This window comes from Triplophysa dalaica, chromosome 9, assembly GCF_015846415.1.
Source record: "Triplophysa dalaica isolate WHDGS20190420 chromosome 9, ASM1584641v1, whole genome shotgun sequence".
NCBI lineage: Eukaryota > Metazoa > Chordata > Actinopteri > Cypriniformes > Nemacheilidae > Triplophysa > Triplophysa dalaica.
Window position 1 is genome coordinate 2,811,118 of NC_079550.1, and position 27,206 is coordinate 2,838,323.

A 27,206-nucleotide genomic window follows, 5' to 3' on the forward strand; every position below is an offset into this window, starting at 1 on the left:
GCTGATTCTTTCAGGTTTTGCTGCTTTAATGATTATGTGAGAGCAGTGATTGGTCAACTGATTCACATGAATATGCACTTCCTTCTCAAACCATCTCACCAGCACACAAGAGCGATTATGTGATCAAAATAAATTCACTCTACCAGAAAAAAAATATAAAAAAGAACGGGTTAAAAAATGACAAATAAAATATAAAAAAAGAATGAAAGGAATAACACGAGTAATTCATTATTCAAACACTTTTTTATTTGAAAAGATGATTTTAAAAAATCAAAAGTGAGATTTGGGCAAAATAATGTTTTAATTCACATTCTTTTCTACAAGTCATGAAATTATTTACAGTATTAAAAAAAACTAAGCATGAACTAAAGAAAATAAAGAGTGAGTGTTAATATGTTTGCGAGAAGAATGTTGATGTATCTCCTGTGACAGCAGCACTCGACTGAAGTGAATTTACTGTGATCTTTAGATCATTTCATACTCTTTCTCTGACTCCATATTTAACTCCAGTATTCACAAGATAACAAATCTGTTTCATCTGTAGACTAGCACTAGTGTTGATGCATGATTGTTAAGACACATCCAAGACTTTTCTTACAATTGAAATTAAATATATATGAGGAGCACTTTGATGTAAGTGAATAGAGATGATTCTTGTGAAGTTATGAAGTGAAACTCATCCGTCTAAAACAAAATTTCAAAATCGAACATCGCATTCTAGAAGTTTCTCAATCAAACACTGTGAGCTGAAATTCATCAGAGAGAGAATTCTTAATTGAAATTTATCAACACTTCCAGTGTTAAAAAGCGGTAAAAACGGAAGTAAAAAAGTTTGTGTTGATCTAATAAAACAAAGTATCATGCACATTCATAAATCTTCTCTGAGGGTGACAGGGATCAGGAAACATGTCATTAGAGTTTATTTGTCACTCGAGCTGCAGCCAAACCTGTTTATTATCAAGACTTAAACAAGTAAACAGTTGATGTTAAATGTGAGGGGTGTTAATTGTGTTGTGGATCAGTTTAAGTTGGCATCAGCTGAACTCGGTTTTAAAACAGTTTGATTTATGCAGTGTTTTTATTTTTGTCATCAAACGAGTGATCCAGCTCTGCTCTGAGCGGGCAACATGACAGGCACTGCTCCCATGCGCTCCAGCGTGGCCTGACTCACGGCGTATGAATGCGTGTGTTGTTGCCCATGAGTCGCTGTGGGCATCGTGGCGACGGTGGGGCGCAGACTCAGAGAGCCATTACTCCGAGTAATGACGGGTGGGGAGGAGTTAGTGGTGACCACCAGAGTCTTGGGTGGGGGCAGGGTGTGGGTGCCGTTACAATAGGTTGGGCATGAGGGGACATTTCCCATCATGTTGGCTCCGCCCGTGAAGGTCTGACGCGTGTCACCATTGTAGCGCGTGTAGGAGTTGGTGTCGTAGTTTGGTTTGGGGTTGTGCCAGTAGCGGCTGTTGTAGGTGTTGGTGGAGGTCAGCGTGTCGTTCTCTGAAGACGAGGCATCAGCGTGGAAAGCCTTGACCGATGAAGATCTTTTCGGCGGAAGATCGTCCTCCCTGAGGATTGTGGGTAATTAAATATAAAAACATTCATTTAAATCAATGAAGATCAGAAAAAAAAATGTAAGCACAAAGAGGTGATGTTGTAATATTTTTGTAAGATAAAGAGTCACCTGATCTCATTAGGAATTTCATCTTCTTCATAATTCTTCTTGTTTCTCCAGTAGAAAAGAGTGAGTAGCACCAGCAGACAGCAGATGATCACAGACAGGACAGCTGTGGCGATAGTGCCGGCGATCAGACCCACTCTCTGCGGCTGAGCTGTGATAAGACACAGATCGGTTATCAGATCTCACAAATATCTAATGACGTGACAGACAGCAGCGTGTGTCTCTAATGACTTACGTGTTATAACCTGCAGGTTGATGACACATGTGCTCTTTCCTATGGCATTTGATGCAGTGCACTGATACAGACCGGACAAACTGCTGCTGATGTTTCTCAGTGTGACTCTTCCCTGCATCTGATCTGAGAACAGCAACACCACTATTATTTACACATTTCATTAATCTGTTCGCTTAACACATGCATTAGATTTCAGAACTAAAGATACAGTAAATTATATTTCTGTTGTATCTAGCAGTTATTCTCAACCAGTTCATTTTTATACCAACTGTAGTCCTACATCTTTTGTTTTTTGTGCACACACACAGCATTGATTGTTGTGAATAAATCATTGAAATAATAATCATTTGAAATGTTATTTAAAATTAGTAGTAGTGGAGAGTAACTTTATTTTTCTTTGTACTTAGTAAGATGCATTTTTCAAGTGTACAGAGTTTCTTTGGTATTTTGAAAATATTTTTATTTTATATAAACTATGAGGCATAATATTGTAGTTAATATACTCCACAAATCGTTCACACATGTGATAGTGATGTGCAGGGGTGTATTTAGGATATAAAACCATCAGGGGCTGAGCCTAAAACATTTTGAGCAAATGTTGGGAATTTGGATTAGGTTGTAAGGAGTATTTTTTTCAAGGAAAATATGCTTTGCATTAACTTTTTAATGTTATATTGATTATTAACAAACACAAAATAATCACATACATTTAAGTTTCTTCTTCTCAAGGAAAACATGCTTGCATGAACACATTTATGCAATATATTATCAAACACAAAATATGTATCTTTATACATCTGACCCATTGTTTTCCATGTCGAGCTACTTATGTCTACTGTACTTCCTTCTCTTGTGGACTTTTCATAGTTCTTTATGATTCTTTTATCCATGTTAATTTCCTGTTAATTTTTTTGATGCTGGAATAATCAGAGAGTATCTCTGAGACTTGACATGAGAAAAAAAAGCATATGATGATGTTTGTAATGCGTTAGTGTTTTCACGTTTATTAGCTGGGCGATAATAATGCATGAAATTAACATGAAATTCCTTGTTTGTAAATATGTTTTCTTTTACAACTGTTATTAATTAAATACTACAAGTATTTATATGAATAGAAATACCTAATAACTATAATTGATAATGCTTAACCTAATATAAATTAAAAATGAAAGGTTTTGAAGTAAATTTTTAAGTAAACAAAAACAGCCAGTAGCACTACGAAGTGCTAGTGTGACTGAGCTGCTAGGACTAGTAAAGCGCGGATCCAGTGATGCACGTCCCAAAGAGTTTCTCTCCAAAACTGTTTGTTTACTTCATACCCGTTGTGTTAAAAAAACCTTGACGGAAATTTTGACATAATTATGTGTATTTTACCATTCAAGGAATAAGCCTGAAAGAGAAGATTGCTTCGTCCGGTACTAGGCACATTATCTGAGGCAGCAGCCAGGTAAGAAAGGTTCACACAGACCACTCATGAGCGACAGGCAACATCTGTGCATTGTCCTCGTAAAAATAATGCATCACAAATTGATCAAAGTAATTTTTGCTATCAAATTAAATAATGCTAGCGACGCCCATGGTGACGTGTGATTCTTGAGCGAGCTGATTCTTTTCAACGAACCACCTGAATATGTTTAATAGTCACACCGTGTGAATGGTTTTATGGTTATTGAAAATCACTGATTCAATGATTCGATCAGAGCCAAGCTGTGTCTCAAATGACATACTATGTACTATGCACTTAACCATGTAGTGTAAGCATTTTAGAAGGGTAGTATTGTCCTAAATGGAACACTAAATGGTTTTATACTAACCGGAAGTATATCGGTTTCCCAGACGAGCGCAAAATGAGGTCAATCGCACTGCACAATGTGTGTGAATAAAAATCAATTTGCCCATTGTAGAATTTATGTAGTTTTAATTTTGCCCAGCAATACTTCAGATTGATCGTTATCATTTTGCAGGAAATTTTCCTCGAGCAGCGTCTGATAGCTCCACCTTCCCATCCGAAACTATGACCGTTGAGTGAACAGGAGTTCCACACTTCATATTTTTGGTTGAAAAACTGCATCACAAAGACGTGCACTTAAAATGCACTTCTTTTTAAAATAATTTTCAATTTACACTCACTCCTCACACTACTTACACTACAAAATGGAGTAGAATAGTGCATGAGTGCGCGATTTGGGACGCAGCTCGATTCTTAAGGGCTCGGCATAGGCCAGACGAATTGCGCTTTCGTTCTGCGTTTAGGGGTAAAAACGAAGCTTGAAAACACAATACCCTCCCTCAATATTATCGAGCTTCGTTTTACCCCAAAACGCAGAACGAAATTGCAATTCGCCTGGACTATGCCGAACAATCCAACACCCCTCAGGTAAGTAAAATGACGCATTATTTCCCACATACCGGGTGGCGCTACATAACACACCCAACTATTACGTAATTGCCATGGACCAATGGTGGCTCGAGGTTGTTTAACGGTCAACACAAACTTTCCAAGAGAGTTCTGTTTGGTTTGCTGCAACGAACGAGTGAAACGAATAGTGGTTTTGACCAGATTTTGTTCGAAATCAGGTCACAGATGGTCGCTTTTTGATTTTGAATGTTAACAACTCACTGATTCAAGGATTCGTTTAGGCGAGTCTGTAAACAACATAGCAACAAAATGAGCCAAGACCAGAGAATTATTAATGCGTATATAGACGTAAAGTTACAAGAGTGTTATTTTAGTTTGTATTTTTGTTAATGACCGCCAAGACGCGCAGTTAGTTTTGAGGTGAAAAGACCACGTGCATTTCATTATATGCTTTAATGTGAACAAACATTTGTCTATCACCATCTGTACGAGTTAAGTTACTTCAAGTAATGACTATATAAATAACTTTAAATCTACTGCTATGCACGATCACTTTTATCGTCTGTATTGTACAAACGAACTAGGGGCTACTGCTTTTTAACTTGTTTGAACACTTAAATTATCAGTAACTTAAATTTATATTTTAATTTATTGAAGTGTAATGTTTTTGCAATAAAAGTTTGATTAATGTGGATGAAATGTTTTTTTTTTTAATTCAAAATACTATATTCACCAGTTCCTCATGTTTACATGACAATTCATACCATCATCAGACTGAGCTCGGGCCTTTTCAGCTCTATTCCTGCTTAAATACAGTATACTAAACAAATAAACATACTTCATGAATGAGCTTTATTAATGGAGTTGTGGAGGAAATGTTATAAAGATTGATAATCACTGCCGTAATAACAGAAATGTCAGCTAGATGACAGTAGAGCTGTAGTTATAGCTTTAGATCTGGTCACTGAACTTCTGTTGAACATATTAGATATTATAGAATTAGATCAAAGTCAGATTTTATTTGAATATAAAAATAAACATTTGTCTTTAAAATAGGTCTACTGAAGTGTTAATAAACATATATTTAATTCTCATTATATTTTTGTTCGCATGGTCACAGTTCAGCCAAAAAATAAAAATTCTGTCATAATTTATTTACTCTCATGTGCTTGTAAAACCTGTATGAGAGTCTTTCTTCAGTGGAACACAAACGATAGATTTTTGAGAAATGTCAAAATGGTTTTCAATGTAAGTCAATGGAGTTCAATGTTGTTTGATTATCAACGTTCTTCAAAATATCTTCTGTTTTCTCATACAGGTTTACACAACATGATGATGAGTAAATGATGACAGAATTTTCATTTCCGGTTGAACTGTCTCTTTAAAGAAATGATGTGGGTTGGGATTGTGTAGTCTATTTGTAAAGCATCAGATGAGTGTGTGGACAGATCACGTTCAGTCAACTCACTGCACTCAAACACATACACACATACACATGTGGTGGAGAGGGGCGGATAGAAATCACAAGTTCAAGTTTCAAGTTTGTATTATTTCTATAGCACATTTAAAAACAGCAAGCCCAGCTGACAAAAGTGCTGTACAAACAGAGACATATTACACAAGACAACCGACACATTCGTTCACAATGAGTTAAAAGCCAAAGAAAAGAAATACGTTTTAAGAGATGATTTAAAAACAGTTAAAGACTGTGCCGATCTGATATAGGCTGGAAGACTGTTCCACAACCTGGGACCCGCAACCGCAAAAGCTCTGTCCCCTCTATGCTCTGGGGACAGAGATTAGTCTTTGATTTCCAGACCTCCGATTGGAGTTTTGGGTTCCTCGCCACCGTTTGCATATTGTTTTGCACTATTCGCCTGGCCGGGGGGGCTGCTTTAGAATTTAGAAGTTTGACATAATTAATATTGATATAAGAATTTATAGTCTTTTTAATATTTGAGCTGTGGTTCTCTCTCCTTTATGTCAAATGTGTGCTTTCACTGTGCGTGTGTGCGAGTGTGTTTGCGTGTGTGCGTCTAAGTCAATGTGTGTAAGTATGTATGCATATTGTGTGTGTGGAGCATTTGTATGTCTGTCTTTTGTTGTTTTCACCTTTTCTTGTTTTTACATATAGGGTATAGGCCTTTAGTTGTTTTTCTTGTATTCAATGTGTCTCATGTACAGCTGCTTTGTAACAATGAAAATTGTAATAAGCGCTATATAAATCAAGTTGAGTTGAGTTGAGTTGAGACCTCAGGCTTCGAATGGAATTGTAGGGATGAAGCTGGTCAGATAGGTAGCTCGGTGCCAGATTGTTTAAAGATTTGAAAACAAAGAGAAGAACTTTGAACTCGATTTCAAAATTGGAGTAACTTGTCACATGAGTCAAGAGCTGCAGATTTATCAGTGAACATGGGGCAATATGGAATTGCCACGCTCAGGGGTTTAGTACCTTGCATGGCATTGTGGGGAAGTTTGGGTACTGTCTCCAGTTTTTCCCAGGAGTAGGTGGGTGTGGGGATGCCCTCCTCTGAAGAACACAACAGCATGACATCACTGCCCACATCCAGTGAACCCTGAATACCACAGGATGGTGTGGACGGGGGAACTACACAAGACATTATAAGTTATTTCTGTTCTGTTTTTACACACATACACAGATTCAGATACAGAAGATTTTGTGAATGTGTGTCTCACCGAGAACAGTGAGGCCGATGACGCCTATGTTGCGTCCCCCACGGTCCGGGAGGTTATTAACCAGACACTGATACGTTCCTGTGTCAGACAGTTGTGTGTTATTGATGAAGATTGAGGCACTTGTGCTGGGCATAGTGGACACAAAACCCACCCGCCCATTCATGTGATTGGCTAAACTGAAGACCTGCCCACCCTGATAGATGATCACCTGTGAACACACAACAATCACACATGTTCATATTACAGCAAAATACTTCAGTTCAATGAGCAGGTATATCTCTATTATAACTACTGAACTGTATGTACACTACCAGAGGATAGCGAGTCCTGAATGCTGAAAGATTGACCACACACAAATAACTGAATGCATCTGCTTTTTAAAACATGTTTAAATGTTAAGAAAGTGCAGGTCATACTGTAAGTGATTGAAGTGAGTTTAATATGCACACGCGAGTGAAGCTTTTACATGCTGCCACATAAAAACACACTTGTGCGTCCACACAGACAGACACAGGCATCTACACACACTTGCATACACACACACACACACACACACACTTGCATACACACACACTTGAAAACTCACAGACGGATACACACATTTCCATACACAAAAACACATTAATTAAGTATAAAGCATTTTTTAAGGACTTTCATGTTTGTTAGAAGCTTCTGTGATCTGACACATGAAAAGAAACCTGCTTTCACTCGCTCACACAGAGTGAGTGTGTGTGCGTGTCTACGTATCTTTTGAGAGGCTATATGACAGAAAAATCACTGTAACATCACACACACAAAAGGAGTTTGATCCAGTGAATGATGGTCTCATGGATTTGTGTGTATCTTTTAAAGTTTTTACTTTATAAAAAAAAAATACTCCATCAGTAGTAATTGGTACCATTCACTGTGTAACATGTTTGAAATTATGTCCTGTGACATTTACCATAACATGTATTTTGATTGATCTAAATAGAATTGAGGGTCAAGAACATAGAGGAGGAAGGGGCCCCATATTCACAGAGGAACAAAAGGGAGCTATCATAAACATGGTTTTAGCCAATAATCCGTTACGTCTCAGAGAAATTCAAACAAACATTCTGGATGACCAGTGACCACACAGTTTTCAATAATGTCCATCAGGTCTCTCTGTCAACACTGGGATGAATCCTCAAAGAGTACGTAGCATGAGATCATGAAAATGACATTTCATGCAGTCTGTTCTGTTGCCGTGTTTGAAACTGTGCCAAGTTGTAAGTCCGAAGGTGAATAAATAGCATGTACTGAGAATGAGGTATGAGAATATTGTGTAATTATAGCAAAGTACACACCATATATGTTAGCTAGCTAATCCATTGAAATGTATTTAGCTATAACTATCAATATAACAAGTTACCAAAGCAGCCATCTGTTTTGCTAGTTCATTTTTCAATAGTGTCTGTAATTATCAATGACAAAAGCATTCACGTTGATGTTTTTTTTTCTGCATGAGGAGCTGTGTAAAACTTGGAACGCTCCACTCACGGACCGTTCCAGTGAAACCAGCTCCGGCTCCCTTACTTCCCTCGATGGTGGGGCAGCCAAGGACTACGTCGAGATCCCTCAGTTCGAACGTTTGCCCGCGGTGCACCTGTGCCGTGGACGGCTACCACCTGGGGGGAATCGGCCACGCCTACCGGCCAAAGCGCGTAAGACTTTGGCATCACTGGTGTCGAAGGCTTGCGATGCCTCGGGCCAGGCTGCCTCCTCTCTCTAAGCCATGGCCATCCTGCAGGTCCGCCAGGCCAGGGCGTGGAGAGAGCTCCACGAGGGTAAGGCCGACCCGGGTATATTGCAGGATCTCCTTGCCGCCACTGACAGCGCTGTACGGGCGACTAAGGTGGCGGCGCGGGACTGGGTCGGACGATGTCCACGGTAGTGGTCCAGGAGAGACAGCCCCGGCTGAACCTTGCGCAGATGAATGACACCGAGAAAGTCTGCTTTCTTGATGCATCCGTCTCACAGGGTGGGTTGTTGGTAATATCGTCGAGGACTGCGCTCAGCAGTTTTTGATGGTGAAGAAGCATACAGTGGCAATTAGCCACACCTTACCGTGTTGTGACTCGGCCGCCCAGAGGTCTCCGAGATCTCGCGTGATGTCTGCTTCCCGGCAGCCCAGGACCCCTTCGACTTCGGCTCCGGTTCCTGTGCCCCCACTGGCGGCACCCCGGAAGCGAAGCCAAGGGGGAAACCTCAACTCCGTCAGCAACCTTCTCGCGAGAAGGGATACTGACAGGAATACCCCAGGGAGAACAAAATCGGGCCCAAACCTTCACAGCTAAGGCTGTGATCGGTCGGTACGGGACGGGTCCTGCCTCGTCACCAAAGCCGGACCCTTTTCAGGGCCTGGCGCCCACTTACTCGCATAGTTTTTTGGTTATCCCCAGGTGTACTTGCAGCCGATCGCACACAGCTACTACCACTCTCAAACCGACAGTGCGTGCAGCTGTCTCGCCAGGCAGGTAAGTAGGCGGAGCCAACCTACCCTCCGGGCCCCCCATCACATGCGGTTAGCTCCGCCAGCCAACTAAACACCCCCAGTTGAATGATGAAGCAGACCGCCCCCTTGGTCACCCTGTCACAGTCCCTGGGAGCTCGAGAGCTGCCCACACTGTCTCGCTCGCTAATGAGGGCGGTCTATCTTGGTTACTCAAGCCAGTTCGCCAGAGACTCTCCCAGAGTTTCGGGGCATCATCTCTCCCTCTATCAGAGGCAGGGACGCCTCCGTACTTCGGGTAGAGGTCACCACCCTTCTGGCAAAACGGGCATCGAGTTCGTCCCTCAAAACCAAGATGTTCAGTGGGTCAAGACCCGCACTTCATTGTTCCCAAGAAAGACGGCGGGTTGCGCCTTCACAAGCTGCCGTTCAGGGTGCTCATGCAGAGGCACATCCTGACATCTATCAGGTGTCAGGATGGGTTCGTGGCAATCGACCTGAAGGACGCTTACTTTCATGTCTCGATCCTCCTCGATACTGGCCGCTCCCACGGTTCGCGTTCGAGGGGCGGGCATATCAGTACAGACTTCTCCCTTTCGGTCTGTCCCTGTCTCCACGGGTCTTCACGAAGATCGTGGAAGCCGCCCTTTCTCCCTGAGGGGAGGAATGTGTGCGGGTACTAAACTATCTCAACAACTGGCCTATCTTGGCACACTTGTGAGATCTGTTATGTACACAAAATGACCTGGTGCTCCGGCACCTAGATCGAATGAGACTCCAGGTCAACCGAGAGAGGGGCAGGCTCTCCCCAGTGCAGAGCATCCTCTTTCTTGGTATGGAACTCAACTCTGTCACCATGTCGGCGTAACTGTCCGCAGTACACGCCCAACCAGTGTTGAACTGCCTGAAAAGAAAATTTCAGGCAGACAGTGGCCCCCCTGAAACAATTCAGAGGCTCCTGGGACATGGCGTCCTCACGGGTTAATACCCCCCGGGTTGATGCACATGAGACCGCTCCAACACTGGTTTCAGAGTCGAGTTCCGAGGAGAGTGAGGCACACCGGCAGCAGGCGCATGATGATGACGCCCTGCTTCCGACGCACCATTTACATTTACATTTAGTCATTTAGCAGACGCTTTTATCCAAAGCGACTTACAAGTGGGGTAGATAATGGAAGCAATTAGGACAGCATAAGTAAAACAGAAGCATAAGTGCAATCAAAAAGAAGACTAGTCTCATATAGCCTAACACAGTATACGGAACCATTCATTCATACTTTTTTTTTTTTTTTTAGAGTAGAGAAAAAAAGAGTAGAGAAGAAAAGAGTCAGAACAGATCAGTCAGATGTTGGCGGAAGAGATGTGTTTTCAGGCGTTTCTTAAAGATGGCTACAGAATCTGCAGATCTTGTAGCAGTGGGCAGATCATTCCACATAGGTGGAACAGATCCGGAGAAGGTGCGCGAGAGAGATTTTTTACCTTTATGAGATGGCACCACAAGACGTCGTTCGTTTGCAGAGCGTAGGGATCTGGCGGGTACATATGTTTGCATTAGCGATTTAAGATGAGGTGGTGCCGAACCAGTAGAGGTCTTGTAGGCCAGGAGCAGAGTCTTGAATTTGATGCGAGCGACTACGGGAAGCCAATGTAGCTTAATGAGTAGAGGAGTGACGTGTGCTCTCTTTGGTTCATTAAAGATAACTCTTGCCGCAGCATTCTGGATCATCTGTAGAGGTTTGGTTGTGCAAGCTGGAAGTCCTCCCAGTAGTGCATTGCTGTAGTCCTGTCTGGCCAGGACAAGAGCCTGGACAAGGATTTGTGTAGTATGCTCTGATAGGAAGGGTCTAATTTTCCTGATATTGTAGAGGATGAATCTACAGGACCGGGCGGTGCTGGCAACTTGATCAGTGAAGTTGAGCTGATCATCGATCACCACTCCCAGGTTTCTTGCTTTTCTGGAAGGTGTGATGGTTGATGAGCCCAGTTGAATGGAAAGGTTGTGATGAGTCTTCGTGTCAGCCGGGATTACAAGCAGTTCTGTTTTTGGAAGGTTCAGCTGCAGGTGATGGGCGTTCATCCAGAGTGAGATGTCGGCTAGGCAAGCTGAGATGCGTGCAGAGACAGTCGGATCGTCAGGGCGAAAAGACATGTATAGTTGTGTATCATCCGTATAGCAGTGATAGGAAAAGCCATGTTTCCTAATGACAGAGTCAAGGGATGTCATGTATACAGAGAATAGCAACGGACCAAGCACTGAGCCCTGAGGCACACCTGTGTCGAGATGATGGGACTCCGACACCTCACCTCTCCAAGATACTCTAAAGGACCTACCCGAGAGGTAAGACCTGAACCATTGTAGCACCATTCCAGAGACCCCCATCGCCTTGAGGGTGATGGTTAACGGTGTCAAAGGCGGCAGATAGATCTAGTAGGATAAGAACAGATGAGTTAGAGGAGGCTCTTTCCAGTCTCAGGGCTTCAATAACAGAGAGCAGCGCAGTCTCAGTGGAATGACCGCTCTTGAACCCAGACTGGTGGCTGTCCAGGAGGTTGTTCTGGGTGAGGAAAGATGAGAGCTGGTTACAAACAACACGTTCTAGAGTTTTAGCAGCGAAGGGGAGTAGGGATACTGGTCTATAGTTTTCTAACAGTGCAGGATTAAGAGTAGGCTTCTTTAATAGTGGGGTAATACGGGCCTCTTTGAAGAGTGTAGGAAATGTGCCAGTGGTGAGAGACGAGTTGATAATGTGAGTCGGAGAGGGAACAACCGATGGAGAGATGGCCTGGAGGAGATGGGTGGGGATGGGATCTAGAGGGCAGGTAGTCGGGTGTTTGGAAGAAATTACCTTGGAAACTTCCTCTTCAGATAGGAGAGAGAACGAAGGGAACAAGCATGTGTCAGGGGATTGACTGTGGTCAAGAGGCGGTGGCGCAGAAAATTGATTGCTGATGGTGCTCGTTTTCTTTACAAAGAACGATGCGAAATCGTCAGCTGTTAAGTCTGATGGAGGTAAGGGGGAAGGCGGGCAGAGGAGAGCAGAAAAGGTTTTAAAGAGAGTACGAGGGTCAGGAGAGTTGTTGATTTAAGTGTGGTAGTATTGGGTTTTCGCAGAGGAGACATCCGCAGAGAAGGAAGAGAGAATAGACTGGTAGAGAGAGAGGTCAGTGGGTAATTTTGATTTGCGCCACTTTCTCTCAGCAGACCTGAGAGATGTGTGATGCTCACGGAGAACATCCGATAACCAGGGTACCAGATATCCAATTCCTCCAAGAAGAGTCCAAGGTGCCCTGGGGGACGATATATAACTACAACATGCGTTTTAACAGGGTAGATGACAGTGACAGCATGAAACTCAAAGGCGGTGTTGTTGCATGAGGGTGCAAGCTGTTTGAATTTCCAGTCATTAGGAATAAGTAGACCAGTTCCTCCGCCCCTCCCTGATATGCGTGGGCTGTGGGAGAAAGTGCAATTATTGGAGAGTGCAGCCGGTGTGGCAGTGTCCTCGGGTTTGATCCAGGTTTAAGTAAGTGCTAAAAGAGAAAGACCATAATGTTTGGCAATAGCTATGATGAAATCTGCCTTGTTTACAGCGGATTGGCAGTTCCATAAACCAATAGGAAAGGTAATAGAGGTAGTGCTGGATGCTGAAAGAGTACGCAGGTTGTTAGCATTAGCCATGCGTGGCCTTCTGCGAGTAACCGTTTGTGTACACCTATTGCACACCTGATTGCATCGCTGCCGGCGGCTAGTTTGTATCCTCTGACACTTGCTTCACATCACATTTGTTCCTGGTCTAAATATTAGTGTATTTTACTATAGTTACCTATCATTGTCGTTGCCGAATTATTTATAACTTTATTTTCTAAATCTATATTAATTGAAGCGTAACGCCGCTAGCATATTAGCGTGTTAGCTTGCCTTCTGTTTACAGTGTGGAATATCATCTCCCCCTATTTGTCTTGTGTGCTAACTGTTTCTCTTTTTAAGCGTATATACTAAGACTCATCAAGCAACCTTGGTAAGTTAGGATTGCACTTCATACCCGGTGAGTTATGGCTTCTATTCCTATTGTTGTTACTTGCACCTCATGTCATACGTTTAGTTTAGCCTTCTCTGTCAGCGGCGAGGGTTTTACATGTGATAAATGCAGGGAAGTAGTTAGGCTGACGGAGAAGATCTTAGAATTAGAGTCTCGCATCCAATCTTTATTTGAGGATAGTAAGAGTGTTAGGACTGTAGAAAACACTTCGGATGCGAGCAATGTTAGCGCACACAGCTCGGTTCCGGTTGAAAATCCCCTGCAGCTGGGAAACTTTGTGACGGTGAGACGGCATAGTCGCAGGACAAAACATCACTCAACCGTTCCGATTAAAGTCTCGAACAGGTTTGCCCCGCTCAATGACGCACCGACTGAGAAACCTGCTGAAAGTGCCCTAGTGATCGGTGATTCTATTGTCCGTAACGTTAACATAGAGGCACCAGCCACCATAGTCAAATGTTTACCGGGAGCCAGAGCGCCTGACATCAAGTCAAATTTAAATGTGCTGGCTAAGGCTAATCGTAAATACAGTAAGATTGTTATTCATGTCGGCACAAATGATGTTAGACTCCGTCAATCGGAGATCACTAAAGATAATATTAAAGAGGTGTGTGAGCTTGCAAAAACGATGTCAGACACTGTAATATTCTCTGGCCCCCTCACTGCTTACCGTGGTGATGAGATTTATAGCAGATTATCATCACTAAATGGCTGGTGGTCTGAGTGGTGCCTGCAGAATAATATAGATTTTATAAATAACTGGAAGAGTTTTGAGGGCAGACCTGACCTGTTGAAACGAGATGGTCTCCATCCCTCCTGGGATGGGGTTTCCCTCCTCTCTAGAAATTTGGCACACAGTCTTAATAATGCTAAAGTCTGACTACCTAGGGCCCAGGTCAGGAAGGAGACAGAATGGATTAACCAACTGTCTGCTTGCCGTCTCGCGTTACAGAATACACAAAATATACAACATGTAATAATCCCTTCTTACAAACAACATAAAATAGAGACTGTGTCTGTCCCCCGGATTAGCAAACATAAGATATTGCGTAAACCTCTTGAAAGTAATTTAATAAACGTTAAACAAATCAAACATGAACAAAATACAGATAATCAGCTGTTACGACTCGGATTGCTTAATATTAGATCTCTCTCAAATAAAGCACTTTTTGTTAACGATTTGATAACCGATCATAAAATAGACATGCTTTGTTTGACAGAAACATGGAAAAAGCCAGACGATTTTATTACTCTAAATGAATCCGTTCCCCATGATTATTACTATAAACACGAGCCTCGTCTAAAAGGTAGAGGGGGAGGTGTCGCTGCACTTTACAAGAATTATTTTATTAGCTCTCAGAAGTCTAATTTTAAATACAATTCTTTTGAAGTCATGGTACCTCACGTATCGACACCTAATACTAAGGACAAAACATTTTTTAAATTTATTCTAGCTATTGTATATAGGCCTCCAGGGCACCGCACAGATTTTATTAAAGATTTTGGTGGGTTCTTATCAGAACTAGTACTGGCCGCAGATAGAGTCCTTGTTGTCGGTGACTTTAATATCCATGTAGACAATGATACAGATGCCTTGGGACTGGCTTTCAAAGACACTCTTAACTCCATGGGCGTTAGTCAACATGTGTCAGGACCCACTCACCTTCGTAATCATACTTTAGATTTAATACTTTCTTATGGTATAAATGTGGACGATGTTATAATCGTTCAGTAGAGTGAAGATATTTCGGATCATTATCTGATATTATGTTTGCTTCAATGGCCTACGGCTGCAAATCAAACTCCTTGTTACAAATATGGTAGAACGATTACTTCAACTACCAAAGATGCGTTTCTCGATAATCTGCCTGAATTGTCTAAAATATCTAGCATGAGTAATAACGTTGACGATTTTGACACTACTATTGAAAATTTTAACTCTACTTTCTCGGAAATATTAGACATAGTTGCTCCTCTGCGTTTAAAGAAAATTAAAAATAGCAGCCCAACACCGTGGTATAATGAACACACTCAGACTATAAAAAAAGCATCCCGTAAAATGGAGCGCAACTTTAAGAAAACGAATTTAGAGGTATTTCGTATAGCATGGAAGGATAGTACTCGAAATTACAGGAATGCAATAAAAACGTCTAGATCCGCCTACTTTTCAACACTAATAGAGGAAAACCATCACAACCCTAGGTTCTTATTTAACACCGTGGCTAAATTAACAAAAAATAAGTTGTCATCGACGTCAGATTCTGATTATCAGCATAACAGTGATGAATTTATGAACTACTTCACGAGTAAAATCCAAGATATAAGAGAAAAAATTATAACAATGCAACCTGTAGTGAAATCCGCTGAACAAACTAACTACAGCACCCCTAAGGAGAAATTGCAATTATTTTCTACAGTAGATCACGACGAACTGTCTAAAATCATTAGATCATCTAAATCATCAACATGCATGCTAGACCCTATACCTACAAAACTACTGAAAGAAATGCTCCCAGAAATTATAGATCCTCTTCTTAGTATTATTAACTCATCTCTGACATTAGGACATGTGCCTAAAGCATTTAAGGTGGCTGTTATAAGGCCTCTTTTAAAAAAAAAAAAAACTCGACCCTAAAGAACTAGGGAATTACAGGCCTATATCGAATTTACCTTTTATATCTAAAGTTCTGGAAAAAGTAGTTTCAACTCAATTATGCTCCTTCCTCCAAAGGAATGACATTAATGATGAATTCCAGTCTGGATTTCGAGTATGTCACAGTACAGAGACTGCTTTGATCAGAGTTACAAATGATCTGCTTTTAGCGTCTGACCGTGGCTGTATTTCGTTATTGGTGCTGCTAGACCTCAGTGCTCCATTTGACACCATTGACCACAGCATACTTCTACATAGACTCGAAAATTACGTCGGCATTAACGGAATAGCATTGAAATGGTTTAAGTCTTATTTATCCGACCGTTTTCAATTTGTAGCAATAAACAATGAGGTGTCCCGCAAATCACAAGTCCAGTACGGTGTACCACAGGGCTCAGTCTTGGGACCCCTGCTCTTCGCATTATACATGCTACCTCTAGGAGATATAATAAAGCGATACGGAATTAGCTTTCACTGTTATGCTGATGATACTCAACTTTATATTTCCTCGATGCCTCATGAAACCCAGCAGTTTCATCGAATAAAGGATTGCATAGTTGACTTAAAAATGTGGATGAGTAACAATTTTTTACTACTAAACTCGGACAAAACAGAAGTGTTACTTACTGGACCGAAAACTGCTATGCGTAACAACCAAGAATACTGCTTAACGATTGACGGATGCTCCATAAAATCCTCGTCATCAGCTAAGAATCTTGGCGTTGTATTCGACAGTACTCTCTCATTTGAAAGCCATGTCGCAAACACCTGTAAAATTGCATTTTTCCATCTTAAGAATATATCTAAATTACGTCATATGCTGTCACTGTCAGATGCAGAGAAATTAATTCATGCATTCATGACATCAAGACTAGATTACTGTAATGCACTTCTAGGTGGTTGCCCTGCGGGCCTATTACAAAAACTGCAACTGGTTCAAAACGCGGCAGCTCGAGTACTTACACGTACAAAAAAGTATGAGCATATAACCCCGGTTCTGTCAACCTTGCACTGGTTACCTATAAAGCATCGCATTAACTTTAAGATCTTGCTTATTACCTATAAAGCCCTACATGGTCTAACGCCGCAGTATTTGAATGAACTTCTATTGTATTACAGACCTCCACGTACATTACGCTCTAAGGGGTCCTGTCAGTTGGTAATACCTAGAATTTCAAAATCAAGTGCAGGTTGTAGATCCTTTTCTTATCTAGCGCCTAAACTTTGGAATATTCTTCCCTGCACGGTCCGGGAGGCAGACACACTCTGTCAGTTTAAATCTAGACTAAAGACTCATCTTTTTAATCTTGCATACACTACACCTCCATAATATTAATCCTCAGAGGATTTAGGCTGCATTATTTAGATCAACCGGAACCAGGAACACATCCAACAACAAATGATGTACTTGTTGCATCAAAGAGTGCAGAACAGTACTCTACTCTCAGCCAGTCTTGTCTCTTTGTTCCAAGGTTACCGCAGGATGCAGTTCATGCCCAGACCTGATGGCAGAGCTGAGAATGGGAAGCGGTGACCTGACAAGTGTTAAGAGGATAGAGCTGGATAAAGGACGCGACAACTTTGTTTTTCCTACAACATTTCAAATGCTATTAGATTGTTAATTATAATCTTTAATCCTTCATTTTTATATTTTTACTAAACCTTGTTGTGCAAGCACTGTTGAGCTTGTGCAGAGGCAGCAGCTTTTGCCAGAGGGGAACTGGAATCCCCTGGTTGGGCCTGGGTTCCCCTGAGGTTTTTTTTCTCGATGGGAGTTTTGGGTTCCTCACCACCGTTTGCATATTGTTTTGCACTATCTGCCTGGCCGGGGGGGCTGCTTTAGAATTCATACTTGTATTAAATGTGTTGAGTGTACGAGATGTAATGACAGTGTGGATTTGGAAACACATAGTAAAAAAGGAAGGAATGTACAATACAAATAAAGATAATAGATAAGTGCAATAGTCGAAGTGCAAACAGTAATACTCAAGTGCCTTGTCGGTGTCGTTGCTCGGTGGAGTCGCACAGGTAGAGTCGCACAGGTAGAGTCGCACAGGTAGAGTCGCACAGGTAGTCGCACAGGTAGAGTCGCACAGGTAGAGTCGCACAGGTAGAGTCGCACAGGTAGAGTCGCACAGGTAGAGTCGCACAGGTAGTCGCACAGGCAGAGTCGCACAGGTAGAGTCGCAGAGGTAGAGTCGCACAGGTAGAGTCGCACAGGTAGAGTCGCACAGGTAAAGTCGCACAAGTAGAGTCGATGGTCTTTACTCTCTTCGGTCTTCACGCCATGAGGGCTGCACGCGACCACTGCACGCGGTGGATAGTCTTAAATATATACCCGTTTTAGTCTAGCACTTGAATTCAGCAGGACACGCCTTCCAAAATCTCCCAATAACACGCCAATTAAACGCAACTGCTGACACGTGACTCAGCGTGACTCACCGGACGCACACAATGGAAGCGAAACTGCGCTAGACTCAATGAGACACACTCACAATAATAAATTAAACTTACGACTTTCAGTTGATTCTCAAACTGCAACAAACTGCTTGTCCCATAACCCCTAGTCTTCCATGACTTTTTCGACGGACTCAGGTCCCTCTGGGCAGGTTATGAGAGAGGTCGTGGTGACGACTGATGTCTCCCTGCAGGGGTGCGGTGCAGTGTGTAACGGGCACGCAGGCGGGGCTTTGGTCGAACCATCGCCTGTGCTGGCATATCAATTGCCAAGAGTTGTGGGCTGTGCTACTTGCACTTAGCAGGCTACGGCCTCTGGTGCGAGACAAGCACGTGCCGGTCGGAGGACAGCACTACAGCTGTAGCGTACACAGATCGTCAGGGTGGCGTTCGCTCACAGCAGCTAACACAACTTGCTCGACGCCTCCTCCGGTGGAGTCAACAGGTGACCCGTTCCCTGCGGGCCACACAAACACCACGGGCAAACTGAACTAGACAGCCGACGCACTTTCTCACCAGTTTATGCCTCGTGGAGAGTGGCGACTCCACCCCCGCGCAGACCAGCTCATTTGGAGGCTGTTCGGGTAGGCCCAGGTAAACCTGTTCGCCTCCCGCAACACCACCATTTGCCTGCTTGGTATTCCCTGCCCTCGGCACGGATATCCTTGCGCACAGCTGACCGCGGGATGGGCGGGAGCACACCTTCCGCCCCCCAGGAGCATCCTTGCACAGACACTGTGCAAGGTCAGGGAGCAGGAGCACCAAGTGTTATTGGTTACACCACACCGGTCTAACCGCACTTGGCTTCAGAGCTGATGCTCAGGACACGTTCTGGCATCCCAGATCAGAGCAGAGCTCTGAAGCTCTGACCAGCTCCGTGTCTGTTGGAGGACAGCAGAAAACAGAGGCTGGCGCACGGGGTCGTAGACGCCGTTACGACGGCATTCCGATCTCAGAATCTCCCATGCCCATTGGCAGTGAGGGCTCACTCAACACGGAGTATAGGCACCTCCTGGGCACTGGCAGAAGAGCCTCTCTAGCAGACATCTCTAGAGCTGCGGGTTGGGCTACGCCCAAACACCTTCGCAAGGGTTAACAACCTTCGCATAAATCCCGGTGTCAGTTACGTCGCCTGTTACCGTCACTTTGCTAGAGATTGTGACGCGATACAGAGTTGTGGCGTTTTCCATAGGCAATCCCATCTGTCGTTCTCGACACAACGTCGAGAGACCGACAGAAAGGGAACGTCTTGGTTACGTATGTAACCTTAGTTCCCTGATGGAGGGAACGGGACGTTGTGTCCCTTATGCCACAAACACGTATCGTATTCTGCTGCAGAGTTGATTGGTTCTCAAGGGCGAACCCAATCTGTCGTTCTCGACAAAGTCTCGTTCCCTCCATCAAGGAACTGAGGTTACATACGTAACCAAGACGTTCTACGGTGTGAAACTAAGTCCATCTTATTTTAACTACCAAAGGAAGAACGTTTGGACCTGTTAGCTCCACCGCATCCCAACCTGTAAGTGTGACCTTTGATTTTTGTCTTAATTTCAAGAAATATTTTCATACTTTATGTCTGTGTTTAGCTAATGCATGTAACATTAGCATGTACTGTTATTTTTGGGGTGTAACAGTTTGTTTATCTTGTTATTAACTTTGCATTTTGACACATTTGCCGAACGTGCACCTATATAGATATATTTGGGTTTCATATATATCATTTTTCATAATGTCGACTTTCTGAAATGCTCTATTTACCACGACAACGCACAGTTAAGATGAAATAATAGTATTACAAACGTATTAACAGTATTTTAAGAAAAAAATATATTTTATTTCATTGATGAGCAAAAGCACAACATGCATGTTGTCACACTTGGAGTTTTTATGACAAGAGTTGTCACTTAACACTGACAAACATCCTGCTCCAGTCGTGGTGGAGTTTGTTGTGGATTAGTGTCTTCTTCCGCGTCAGACTCAGGCTCAAATTGGTATGGTAAAATCGCCGCCATCTCTAGCCACACATATAATATACATGACATCCAACCACATGTAAACCGTAATCCTGTAATAATGGTAGGGGCGTTCCATTTGCGACAAATGATGAACGCGTTTGACCAATAACAACAGACTACACCATCTGACCAATCACATGACACAAGGTTAGAGGGTAGGCGGGGCCTAGGATGAAGGGCGGAACAAATCACTTGAGAGTCAGTCAAGTAAGAATAACTGCCTATTATTACGACATTATAGTGTTTTTACACATTGTAGATAAACTTGTTGTTGGACACTCCATAAACCAAAGTAGGACCTAAAAGAACATATGCTAGGTACTCTTTAAAAAACATCACATGCAGATTAATCAACGCTACCTAGTGCCATTTGAAAGGAATTCTGAAGAGAAAAGGACCTGTGGCATGAATATGTGGAGGAAAGTAATGTACCCTTCATGGCTGGGTTTCCCAAAAGCATCATAAGCCTAAATTGATTGTAAAAAGGATCCTACGAGTGATCGTTATGTTATGGTCTGTTTTCCAAAAGGACCTTTACTTGAGAACCACTTGAAAATCAATGTAGATCTACGAGTGCTCTGGAGTCATCGTAAAGCCCAAAGTGCATCGTAGGAAGACAGATTTATGAGGTCGTATTTACGTTCTAATACTTGCAGAGGTTGTCTTTGATCTTAGGTCCGTGCGAATCAGCATCTCTGTGATTTGGCGGGCCCATATTAGGGTTTTATCCACCCTTTGCGAATAATGGAAGCTGTTTTGAAGTGTTTTGGTATTATTTCAAGTGCTGGGTGATATCCATAAGTTACCCGGGGCCGTTTCAGAAAGCAGGGTAAGTGCAAACTCAGAGTAAGTCAACCCCAGAAAACGGAATACTCAGGATTTTTGGTTTCAGAACGCGAGTAAGTATTTTAAGTCCTTTCAATGTAATCTAGAGAGCAATTTAACGGTGTGTAATTGTTTAACTGGTTAAATGTTGGTTTGTAATGTTTGTTGTAAGTGTTGTTTATTTGTATATGCATACTCGGCTGCCAATCTTGGGCAGGATACTCCTGGAAAAGAGATTTTAATCTCAGTGAGTCTTTTTCCTGGTTAAATAAAGGTATTATTATTATTATTATTTAGTATGAGGGGTGGTGGTCAACTTGAAAAGAAGCCATTAAAAGCTATATTATGTGATTCAAGGTAGTTTGGGCCATGACATTGCAAAAATCAATTTTTCCTTGTCTATTTTTCATTTATGTAATTTTAGTTTTTTTCTATTTAGTGGACTGGTGTTTTTCCTAAATACATTACTGATTTTTCTTATATAAAATAATACATTTAAGATGTCTAATTATAGTATTGATTTTTCTTATATAAAATTATACATTTAGTTAGATATAGGTTTCACGTATTCTTCTGATATATTAAGCAATGTGATGAAAGTGAAAGTAGTTTAGCGCGTAGCTCAGTCAAATGTTTACAATCTCTGATAACCAAACACTACTCTAGCGGCTCTCCCTCTTCTCTAAGGAAGGCCTCGCCCCTTTTTTAGCGTATTTCTTTGGGCAAAGGTTATGTGAGAATCTGGATTTCGTCCTGTCCTCTACAAATATTGCATCTGTGTTTAATACAAAGTTCATGTATCATATGTATTCATTCCTATTAATTCCTATTAATATTAGCTTCTATTCATATAAGATGTGCCTTTCATTCTTGTTGTTTAACCTCGTTGGAAGTTCTATCATGTCATGCTGTCTTATGTTGATATAAGTATCTGTTGTTCTCCATATCAAGGTTCCTAATGATGCCTATGGACGATTGTTCTGTTATTGTAATAATGAATATGTAATCATATCTGATTGTTCAGGAGGAAAGACTAAACAGAAAGTCTGGTGATTTTCCACTGTTTTGGTGGTTTTATATGACGCCTCCTAAGACAAAATTATAAGTATTAGTCCTAAAACAATAAACATTGGACTCTGATTGAACAAGCACTTGTGTCTGTGTCAAACTTTGTCTCCTGGATCCAGAAACTCTGTGTGTTCCGTCGACTAGACTCTTCAACCGTAGAATATTGTTAGACAAGGGGACATAAGAAGTTTACATTCTTTCAGGTTATTAAAAACACTTGGAATAGTGACAAAATGTACTCTGGAAGTAAAGGGCTATTGTCCGATTCCTACTGTTCTCTTTAGTCCTTGAAAAGCAAATTCTGTTCAAGACAATATCTCGCTTGGAACTGAACTTTTTTGCTTTATCCTTTTCCAGGTATTGTTTATTAACAGCAACATTACACACAAACTAAAGGTTTAAAAATGGGATCGCAGGGAATGGGATCTTTAAAGTGACTCCACATTTTATGCGAATCAAAAATTTTGTTTTTAAAAGAGAAATGGTCAAAACTTGGTGGTTGTTAGTGTCTTTCTCCTGCTGCTGTGGAACCATGTGATTTAAGGTTTTCAGGCTGTTACAAGCCTTTTATATTACACACTGCTTATCATATGTTCCAACAACGGCAGTAGGCAAAACTTAAAGAAACAGAATGCCTGATTTGCTGAGAAATTGGATTGATTAGCTCTTCCCTTTTGTGTTCTCTAATTGAAAGGTTTATATTAATAATGAAAACAATTTGTGCTTTTTATTAATAAAGTGCTGGTAATGTATGAGTACAATAAACATTTTGTTTGGAGCTAGAAAGCTAGATAATACATAGGCACAAAAAAAACTTAACTTGAAATTGCCACCACCACACCACCCAGAAGTTTCATAAGGTTTCATTTTTTACTTTTGATTTTCACATTGTATTTTTCCTAGAACGTGTTAAATACATTGGAGAATTACTGTAGATAAGTCCTATACACCTAGAAAAAGTATTACACGTTGCATAAAAAAATGTAGAACAACATTGAACAATATTCACCTACCACATGCACATCGGGTGAAAATAATTAGCCCAAACAAGCGCGTGCTACAAAAACTAGCCATTTTATTAGGTGATATTACTGCACCTGACAAATGGATAGCGACTCGTAAGTGGCACAGCGGGCGTAACACACAAGATTCTGCCAATCTCATATTAATCTTGAGTACCTATAGAGTAACATTGTATACTTTGTATCTTCGAAGAGTATTTAGTTTGATCACATTTATTAAAGATAGATACAGCTTTACGATTGTTTCAGAATAAATTCGGCGCATGTGGGGGGGAAGGACGTGCTTTCAACCAAAGCACGTGCGCACCCCTTGTCAACAAAACACAGACATCAGTTTCAGTCACCACATGTCCAGCATCTTTTAGCGCTGGGACGGCTCCATATATCAGTTTCAAACTATCTCCAATTCCAGCATAATATCCACAGTTTATATAACATTCATCACCCAAATGCAGTGAGCAAACAAACACCTGAACTTCGATCTCTCTCTCCTGCTTACAAGTAAAAGTGACGTCTGCGCATGCTCCTTCTCCTGCTCTCCATGCTGCCGTGTGGCCATGCCGCATGCTTTTCCGGGAGAATTGTCCAATAAGGGACAAAGAAAAGTTATTTCAAAATAGTTTTATATGTTCGAAAAAAACTTTCAGAAACCTGTATGATTCCTGGGGAAGTGTATCAAGCACAGAAATACTACCAGTCCCACAAAAATTTAGCTTCATAGATGAGGCTCGGTTTAACCTGATAAAGAAAGAAAAGGGCGTGAAACATCATTGGCCACAGAGCAATCTTAAAAAAGAATGCGTGTGTGTACATTCGTACGTGTGTGTGTAATAACGACAGATACGAGTGTACGGATATACATGACAGTAAGACAGAGAGAAAAATTAGTGTTGTTATAACACATCTCACAAACTATCATATAAAGTTTTCATCATAATGTCTCAGTAGTGTACAGAGCAGAAAATGTGCCCTCATTAGTGCTGTTGAATAAGAATGGCATCACTGTTATACTTACACACAGGGTCAATGATCTCACCTCACCCCAAACAATTATGAGCAATAATAATAGCCTGAAAAGTACACTGTATACATAATTTCAATATTATGAGTGTAAGCCACACGGAGAGAAAGAGAGAGAGAGAGAAGGATACAACCAAGCAGATTTGCGCACACACACTGTGGGGATGTTTCGAGTGAGATGTTGAAAAGAGGTCATCCGCTGTGTACAGATGGTCATTGGTGCTAAGACTGTGAGATGCCAATCATAAAGCCCCTCCCTTTACATAAAAATTTGCCCCGCCCCCATTCAGTGGTAATATGTCTCCACTATATAAAAATATCTGTGGGACTGTTCATCATTGGTGGGAGGGACAATATAACCTTCAAGTCTGTTTAGTTATGTTCCCAGTCATTCACCCCAAGCTTATCCTACAACTTAATTATTAAACACTCGTTACACGTTCTACACCGGACGCAGCGCGATGCAACAAAAGACAATAGAAGCATTAGAATTAGAACCCATTATAAAAAAACTGTCCACACCAGATGCGGCGCGGGGCAATGGGACAATCCCATTAGAAAAAAGCTGTGTGAAAGACGCGGTTAGCCTATTTCCATCTTTGAATGAAAGAATAAATTTGCTATAGGGAAAAAAATCAACAGGAGGCAAATTCACACCTCAGACGATAAGAAGTAGTCAAGTTTACTCTCTACGCCATTGGAGGCGCTTGTTGGCCAGCGTCATTCTTACATCGTTTCTATTCCAACCAGAAACTGGTAGTTAGAGTTTATAAAGCCTATGGGGCTATAGCCCCCCCCCCCACTAGCACTGCTACTGAACGGAAGATTTATGAAGTCGCTTTAAATACTGCAGATGTAATGTTTTTGACACACAAAAACACCTGCCAACATACAAACACCTTTAGTCATGTTAAAGGCAACAACGCATTTTACTTTGAATAAACTACAAAAGGGTAACACTTCACGTTTCAGCTCAAAATTACACTACATATTCATGTGCTTTATAGGAGGAAAAATAAACTTAAATACTAAATAAGTGTAAATGAAGCGCTAGATCTGTGAAGCATGACGGATTGTTCAGCAGGGATATGAACAGTGAAATGAGCAATAATGTGTGTTTGTGTGTACACGCTTGTGTGTGCGTGCGTTTGTTGAGCAGCTGTAGTTCTGGCCTCTGTGACTCTAGGGTTAATTAGTGCAGAAGATTTGTTTGTTCTGCGGGCCAGATTGAAACACACAGGTGTGTGTGTGTGTGTGTGTGTGTCTATTAGTATGTGTATATGTGTATCTGTGATTAGGGTGTTTTCATAGAGTTAGAGATAGGCAGAGGTGGACGAAGTACACAACTTCCTTACTTGAGTGAAAGTACAGATACTACTGGTCAAATATTACTCCACTACAAGTAAAAGTACAGAAGTAACTGATTTTAAAAGTACTCAAGCAATAAAAGTAAATTTCCTTTATGTCAGTTGTGCATTGTTTTATTGTCGTATACCTTATGCCTCTGAAGCAACCTACTGAATTCAAAGAGTAGCTCACAGTATCAGTGGTATGAGCACATATATGTTTAGTTTAGATATAATCCTGTATGATCATATAGCCTAATTTTCCTCATTAGTCCCCTAGGCTTATATGTATTAATGAGCAGTGTTTGCATATTCCCTTTACCAGTTTTATCAGCAATATACCAATAAGTTGTAAGGTTCTTGTAAATAGTAAAGTGTAGAAGCCATGTGTTTGTTGGATTTATTACCATTTGTATTACCATAATTTAACTACAAACATAAAATATAGCTAGTAATATAAAACTATGGTGTTTTTAGTTGCAGTGGTTTTATTAAAAATTATTAATTGGAGTGTGGTTCCTATATAGAAAATGGAAAATTTTTGGATACTGTGGTTTTACTGCAAATACCATCCCTGCTGAAAAAAAACAATGTTTTTTTTTATTAGAATGAGATTTTTAAATGAATTTCCTCTTTGTAGTGTGTTTTGGGTTTATTCCAATAGGATTTATCATCCAACCAATAGAATCCATCACATACAAGTAGACAAGTATCCATAGTACTATTCCCATTATAACCATTAAATCCATTACATTTTATGTTGAATTTCGGGCAGGGTTCTATTGTTTTTATTTCAACAGGAATACTTCAGCTATAGTTGAGCCTACTTCAGTGATAACGTCTTGGTTACGTATGTAACCTCAGTTCCCTGATGGAGCGAACAAGACGTTGTGTAGAGAATGACAGATTGGGTTCGCCCTTGAGAACCAATCAACTCTGACTACTATAGAAAACGCCAATGAAATTTGGCGAATGAAATTTGCATGCCGGTCTCCGCCCCCGGATGTCCGGTATAAAAGGATGCCGGCGTCCAGCATTCATTTAAGTGTTCCAGGCAGTTCAACACCGACTGGGCGCGTGCTGCGGACAGTCTTGCCGTCATTGACAGAGTTAAGTTTCATACCGAGAAAGAGGATGCTCTGCACTCGGGAGAGCTTGTTCTTCTATCGGTTGACCTGTAATCCCAACCGATCTAGGTGCCGGAGCACCAGGTCCCTTTGTGTACATAGCAGATCTCGCGAGTGTGCAAAGATAAGCCAGTCATCGAGCTAGTTTAGTACCCGCACACCTTCCACCCCTCAGGGAGATAGGGCGGCTT

The 27,206-nt window shown here is 41.5% G+C and overlaps 1 protein-coding gene across 3 annotated transcripts in view; it reads right to left on the reverse strand.

Annotated features, from left to right (window-relative positions):
• Positions 1-224: 224 nt before the first annotated feature.
• igsf11 (immunoglobulin superfamily member 11) overlaps positions 225-27,206 on the reverse strand; it is a 148,062-nt gene continuing 121,080 nt past the window's right edge. For all 3 annotated transcript variants that reach the window (XM_056756566.1, XM_056756568.1, XM_056756569.1), the window contains 5 exons: positions 6,970-7,177; positions 6,725-6,880; positions 1,914-2,036; positions 1,682-1,829; positions 225-1,565 (listed from right to left, as the gene is read on the reverse strand). In XM_056756566.1, the coding sequence (XP_056612544.1) occupies positions 1,091-1,565; positions 1,682-1,829; positions 1,914-2,036; positions 6,725-6,880; positions 6,970-7,177 (1,110 nt within the window). In that variant the 3' untranslated portion in view covers positions 225-1,090. The remainder of the gene's footprint in view (positions 1,566-1,681; positions 1,830-1,913; positions 2,037-6,724; positions 6,881-6,969; positions 7,178-27,206) is intronic.